Genomic DNA, 7,026 nt, shown 5'->3' with positions numbered 1-7,026 from the left:
GATCGCAACCCTGCTGCAGACTGCGAGCACGAAGGTGTTAGTGAATGGGTCACCTGTGAGCAGGATATGGCATGCCAAAGGGCTTCGGCAAGGTGATCCGGTTTCACCTCTGTTGTTCGTCATTGCCATGGAGGCACTCACTGCGATCATTACCAAAGCACTACAAGTAGGAGTCCTAAGCAACTACACTGGGATATCAGCCATGCAATGATTATCAATCTACGCCGACGATGTGGCATTCTTTGTAAGGCCATCGACGCAAGATTTAGAGTTTGTGAGGTGTGCCCTGGAAATCTTTGGAGAAGCTTCCGGATTGAGAGTAAATTACAGCAAATCCTCCGCCATTCTCATCACTAATGATGCCGAAGATAGAGCATGCTTGCAGAGCCTCCTCCAATGCCCCATTGACGAGTTCCCCTGTCACTACCTAGGGCTCCAGTTGGCTATCAAAAATCTGACTAAAGCTCAATGGCAACCTCTTCTTGATCAAGTTCGGCACTTTATTCCTGCATGGCAGAGAGGGCTCATGCAGCGGCCAAGTCGGCTCATTCTGGTCAAATCTGTCATTGCAGCAAGGCCGATACACCAACTTCTCCTGATGAAGCCGCCAATTTGGGTGCTCGAGGATATGGATAGCTGGATGCGCGCTTTTTTCTGGGCGGGCAAAGATCGGGCTCATGGAGGTCAGTGCCTTGTAGCGTGGAAGGCTATATGCAAACCTCTGACACTTAGAGGGCTTGGAGTGAAGAACTTGGGGTTGCAAGCCATCTCCCTGAGGGTGCGTTGGGAGTGGCTGTGGCGCACGGATGATCGGAGACTGTGGCAGGGACTTCAGTTCTTGGTGGATGAGGACGCGAGGATGGTGTTTGACAGCTTGGAGAGGGGGACAAGGTTCTATTTTGGAGAGATAGATGGATCCATGGTTTTGCAATACAAGACATTGCCCCTACACTGGCCAGTGCGGTTGACACCAAAACGAGGAATGCAAGAACGGTAGAGCAGGCCATGACTGGAGAAAGATGGATGCATGATGTGCCACCGCAATACTCCATGGGTGCCCTGCTGCAAACTGTGCATCTTAGGCATGCTATTGCCACGGTGCAAAGAGACGAGCTGGTAAATGATAAGTTCATTTGGCCTCATGAGAAATCAGGAGAATACACTGCAAAATCCACCTATAAGCAATTATGCCAAGGTGGGATCCGTGCCCCGATGGCGGAGGCGATTTGGAGGAGTTGGGCGCCTATGAAATGTAAGATCTTTGCTTGGTTGGCCGGACAGCATCGGTTGTGGACCTCTGGCAGACGTGCGCGACACGGCTTACAGGATGAGACGTCCGAGTGCTTTCTTTGTTCGCAGGAGAAGGATAACATTGAGCACATCTTGGTGCAATGCGTTTATGCGAGGGAAGTTTGGCATACCTGCTTCGACACACTACGACTAAACAGTCATGCACCGGAAGTTCAAGAAACCTGGGAGGCTTGGTGGAGCACTACAAGAACAGATTACCAGGGGAAGGACACGAGAGGGTTCGATTCTCTTGTCATTGGAGTGGCTTGGTCCTTGTGGAAGCAGAGGAACGCCAGAGTGTTCAACCGGCCCGAGCAACACAAAGGACCAAGGGAACTAGTCAGCTGGATCTTAGAGGACATTTTCGATTGGAGGCAAGCGGGTGTAGGAGTAGGAGGACTAGATAGATTTGTGAGACAATGATCTATGTGTAATGGTTGGTGTAGGAGCTCCGGAGGTTGATGTTCGCATCGACCAATGGATTCTTGTAAATATTTTGCTCTCTTCTATAAAAATATGATACGCCACTGGCGTACTCTCGAAAAAAAAATTTGTACACCCATTGATAATTATTAGTGCTAGTGCATTCCCAACCCCTATCCATCACTCTCACGCTGGGGGAAGCACGCAGGCAGCTTCCCTCGAGCGCGCCGTGCCAAGTTGCCAACGCCCCAACGCCATGCAAATATGCAATGCAAAGGGAGCTTCCTCCCTCTACGACTTGTTTACTCCATGATCGAGCTCGGGCCTCTCATATAAACCCCCCGCCCTCCATCAGTCTTCACACACACCATCCTCACCTCAGCTTGTACACGCGCGCAGCATTCTCCATTCTAGCCGGCGCCAGCTGTTTGCCCGACACCAGCGAACTCTAAAGTCTAGCGATGGCAGACGCGACTGCGCCGCGACCGCTCCTCCGCCGCGCGCTCTCGTTCCGGGTGCCGCTGCTGCTCATCCCCCACCTCGTCGGCTTCCTCGCCACCGTCGCGTCCGCCTTCTTCCACAGCTACGCCTCCTTTCTGCAGTCCTTCGCCAGGTCCATCGTCGTCCCGTCGCCGGCCGCTTACGCCAAGTGCGCTTATGCCACGTCCGCGGCGGCGCACGTCGCGCCGTGCTGCGAGGACGTCCGCGCTGAGGAGGAGGAGGAGGACGACGACGAGCTGAGGAAGGAGGAGGTAGAGGCGATCATGGCCAGGATCGGGCTGGGAGTGGCCGGCGCCGGCGAGGGGCTGAGGGCCAGCCTGGGCCACGCCGAGGTGTCCCGGCTGTTCGACGCCGAAGAGCCAAGCTTCGCAGAGGTGCGGCGCGCGTTCGCCGTGTTCGACGGCGACGCGGACGGGTTCATCGGCGCGGCGGACCTGCAGGGCGCCCTGGCCAGGCTCGGGTTCCCGGAGGTCGACGCCGCCGCGTGCGAGGCGATGATCTCGTCGAGCTGCGGATCCAGGGACGGCAGGATGAACCTGTTCCAGTTCGTCGGGTTCCTCGAGGACGGCCTCTGCTGACAGATCGGCCGAGGCAGCCTCTCTTTTTTGTTCCGTTGCACGGTGCGCGTCTCGGCTGGCGCGGCAGAAGATGGGAGTGTGCTGGTGTTCTTGATTGTCCTGTTTTTCCTTCTGCGAGCGAAGAGTTGGGGGATGGATGGATTGTGCAACAAATTAACGCACTAATTCTCGAGTTCATTGATGGATCGAACTGATTTCGCCAAATGATCATAAATAAACTTTGGCAATCAAAGTCTTCTTGATGCGTTGCTTCCAAAATTGATCGTAGGTTTGTTCACTTTCACGTATCAATGATCCTGCCTTTCGGCATAGCCATCAAATCTCTCTCTGCCAAATCGTGTCAATAAATCAGTTCCTGTGCAAGACAATACAAAGAGGCCACCGACTCCCGGCGAATCTTTTCCTCCTGACCGATCTCGTCGCGTGCGTGCGTGCCTGCGTGCGTCGACATCACAGGCTGCTATTTCGTCCTGCCATCACAAGGAAGCTTCCTCGGAGCTGCTCGCGGGTGTACGAACTGGGAAAATTTGGCGAGGTTGACACCTACATAAGGGTCCAAGGCTGCGCAGCCACCCACGTTCAAGTGTGTGGAAGCACCCCGCAGAAAAAAAAAAGAACAAGTGTGTGGAAGCGGAGAAAAAAAAACTTGATTGGAAAGGGGTATTACAAAAACAGCCCCAAAGTCTCTAAAAGAAAGAACACCCCCCAAAGGAGGAATGCACGGCATAAATGTGAGTGTCAAAAAAGTTGAAAAGACTTGCTCGGTTATTGAGTAAAGATCAGACGAAAAGTTAAACACGTCTAGCTAAACTAGGCCTAAAACATCACAATACATACAAAACACCAGAAGGCCAACACCCCCACACCACTCCCGGCCAGGAACTCAGAGTGCTTCCCCGCTACCAGAGTGCACTCTAAAAGTAGTCGTATTATATCAAGCTGGCACAAGCATGTTTGCGAAACTCGATGGCACTAGAAAGGACTGATATGTCCAATAGAGCGAACTTATGCAGCTCCGATCCTTCAAGGTTGGCAAACTTAACCCGTGTGCCGCTCCTTGCCTCCTTGTATGTGGAGGGCGCTCCTGCTGTCCTCACAGAGATGTCATGCTAGCCGCCGCCGACCACCTCTGCAAGCCCCAACCCCTCTGGCTGAATCCAACTCCAAGCGAAGCCCTCAAGAGGGAAATGATGCCGAGCAAAGTTAATAACACTGCCATCTTCGATCCAGGAGACCGGATCTAGGGTTTCCTTAAAAGTACGTTCGAAGGGGAAGGGGGGACCCCAACATCGACAACTCCAAAAAGGGAACGATGTCATAGCCGCTGTTACCGACTCTAACCATAACCGGAGCGGCAGAGGTATGGTGGCGGCGGTGCAGACAAGGCAAAAGAGAGGAGAGGAAGATGAGAGGTCAGGCGATTTGGAGTGATTTGGGATGGGTATGCCATGTTGGATCCGACGTGATGGACGCGTCCGAGCCTCCCAATATTTGCCCACATATGGACTGGGTTTGAGGGGTGTCGGACACCCCGGACGTTTAAGTTGGGTATAGGGGTCCGGTTGGGTGACAATTTCGTGACCAGGCAGTGACCGGACCATCCATCCGGACATATACGCGAGATTTGAGGGGTCCAGTTGTAGATACTCTTAACCTGCCGCGCACGCACGTACGTCACGGTGACTACCATCTTTCTTTGTGATATAATTGGGCCAGAAAGCACGAGAACTACGAGCAGTGCTTTTGTCTTTCGTCGTGTGTGTCCTTTGGCTTGCCCATTTGACGGTTTCAAATGATTTTTTCTCTGTTTTTCGCCTTTCACTTTTTCCTACTCATTTTTACCTTTTTTTCCTTTGTTTATGTTTTATAATTTTTAATTTTCAACATTTTCTACAGTATATGAACATATATCCGCACATGTATGAATATATTTTTCGAATGCATGATTTTTCTTCTTAAAAGCACATGTACCTTTTTTTTAATAATGAGATGTATCTTTTGTACACACAATATTATTTCAATATGCAATGAATATTTTATTTTATATGTAAGAATATTCAAATGTATGCATGGACATTTTTTTCATCTTCATAATCAAATAAAAATATTGAGGATGTAAATGGATCGCGACATGCCCGGCCCATATAAGGTGGAAACTTTTGCATGGATACCATCAATGAAAGCAAAGCCCATTAATAAGTGCTGGTAGGTTTGCAAAAGCATAGGGAATAATTCCCGCATGTGCACCACCTAAAACAATCCGCAGGTGCACTGTCGAAGAGGATGATTTGATCTGTTTCTCCTATGCCCTTTTACCAAAGCTGCATGTACTTTGAAGGTTGCCATACTTGCTCTGAAGTTTATGTTCAGCATGGTAGAACTATCCCTGCCACTATCCAGGCTATTCTCTCTCAAGTGCACCAAAGCGCTGCTTGGCAGAACATTCTGAATTTCTTATGGTGTCTCCAGAAATCTCAAAATGATAGCCTTTTTCGCAGGAAAGTTGGATCCCCAAACCAGGCCAACCCCGCTGCTTTGGCTATCATGCATGGTTTTTCTATGGAAGCTAAATTTTCAGGTTGCACAAGCACATCTTAGGCATGGGTTCACAATATTTCAATCCAACATATGCATGGATTGGGGTTCCTATATGAAAGCCGATGGATCCATACATCCTTAAGTACATGTATAAAGATGCTGCTAATTCCCCTATGATGGCTGAGGTGAAGGCGCTCCACCTTGTTGCAGAAACTGCGTAAGAATTATGGATTCAAGAAGTCACGTTTCTTACAGACAAGAGACAATCAAACCCTTGCAAAGGATGCTGCTCCAAAAGATCTTGGATCGGTCCAGTCTAGTGGGAGATCAGATCAAAAGTTAATATCTAGTCGACTTCTCCACGAAGGAATCCAACAGCTAATTCTAAATGAACACCATGACGATGTCTCCCTGCCATCGCCAGTCTTAATTTGTAAAATCTCTAAAAGAATTTATATCAAAAAGGCCTATTAGCTCAGCTGGTTAGAGCGTCGTGCTAATAACGCGAAGGTCGCAGGTTCGAGACCTGCAAGGGCCAACGTAATTTTAAATTTTATTTATTTTCTTTATATGTTTGTAAAAAAATCCATATTTTTTTAGCAGTTCCCCTTTCAGCCTCTTCATATTTCTAATAGCAGGCCGAGCCCAATATCGAAATTCAGTGTTCTCATGCACAGGGAGAGCTCGGAGGGCCGGCCCATTTAGCACAAGGTGAGCTAATGCACTGTAGCGAACTATTTTTCTTTGCTCCCCTAAAAAAAATCTTTGCTAGAAAAAGCTATATATTTTACCGATTGTAAAAAAACTATATATTTCCCTTTTTGTTCTCAACTAGCAAAATGCCCGTGCGTTGCAAGGGGAGCAAAAAATTATCAGCCGTCTTCTTTATTTTCCTCTAAAAATATATTTCCAAATAAAAAAATTAGTTTATTTGCCAATTGCACATCTTCAATTCTGATCCAATATATCATAGGGGAACTACCATGAAATTCTCAGGGACATGTGTCCTTATAAAGGTGAACAAAAGGGGAAGGAATTATAGCAACACTTTTGATTGTCTCTTTTATCATTGTGCACTTGCCTGTCAGTTAAAAGTATGTTAATAACAACATATTAAAATCATACAATATCTACATACTCGTAGGTTTTGAATAGAAAATAACAACATATTAAAGCATGCACTATCCAGAGACCCCAAAACTGGACTGCATTTGTACTATGTTAGCCTAAAGCCGATGTTAAGAATAAATCAGATAAGCAAATACGGAATCACATGAATGAAGATACTATTACAGTTCACCAAGTTTATAAGGCGTGTAAGTTGTGCAGCAGAAGTCCAGTAATATTCTCAATTGGGCTAGAAAAAAATATGAGAAAATGCCAATGATAGAGTGAATAAAATAATTTTGATACCTGAACAGCTTGCAAGCATGTCAATATAGTGGCAGGGATAGTTGGCACGTCATAAACTCATCATAATAAAAAAAATGGTAGGTTAGCGTTCTCACCAACAATTAATGACATCTTCAATGAGCTTCGAGCTACATGCCTGAGAGTAGAATCGTACCCTCCCAAAATTTTTGTCACTTTCAAAGATATTGTGGCACATGTTGAGACGGAATCTGCATCTTGAAACAACCATGAACAGGAATACTTTGCATCCTGATAACAACGCGAGCAAGATAAAATATACCAA

General features: G+C 47.6%; 1 protein-coding gene and 1 non-coding gene across 2 annotated transcripts; both read left to right on the top strand.

Annotated features, from left to right (window-relative positions):
- The first annotated feature begins 1,968 nt into the window (after positions 1 to 1,968).
- On the top strand, positions 1,969 to 3,083 carry LOC119362874 (probable calcium-binding protein CML46). Its single transcript, XM_037628145.1, has one exon. The coding sequence runs from the start codon at positions 2,175 to 2,177 to the stop codon at positions 2,790 to 2,792; it is 618 nt and encodes a 205-aa protein (XP_037484042.1). The 5' UTR covers positions 1,969 to 2,174; the 3' UTR covers positions 2,793 to 3,083.
- Positions 3,084 to 5,794: 2,711 nt separating this feature from the next.
- On the top strand, positions 5,795 to 5,868 carry TRNAI-AAU. The gene has a single exon. It is a non-coding gene; the product is annotated as a tRNA-Ile (tRNA).
- The last annotated feature ends 1,158 nt before the right edge of the window (positions 5,869 to 7,026 follow it).

The sequence above is a fragment of the Triticum dicoccoides genome, chromosome 2B (assembly GCF_002162155.2).
Source record: "Triticum dicoccoides isolate Atlit2015 ecotype Zavitan chromosome 2B, WEW_v2.0, whole genome shotgun sequence".
NCBI classification, from domain to species: Eukaryota; Viridiplantae; Streptophyta; class Magnoliopsida; order Poales; family Poaceae; genus Triticum; species Triticum dicoccoides.
This window is presented reverse-complemented; position numbering and strand designations above follow the sequence as displayed.

What these genes read in the sequence shown, in the direction of transcription:
- LOC119362874 (XM_037628145.1), top strand. Translation starts at nt 2,175, where the DNA reads ATGGCAGACGCGACTGCGCCGCGACCGCTCCTCCGCCGCGCGCTCTCG.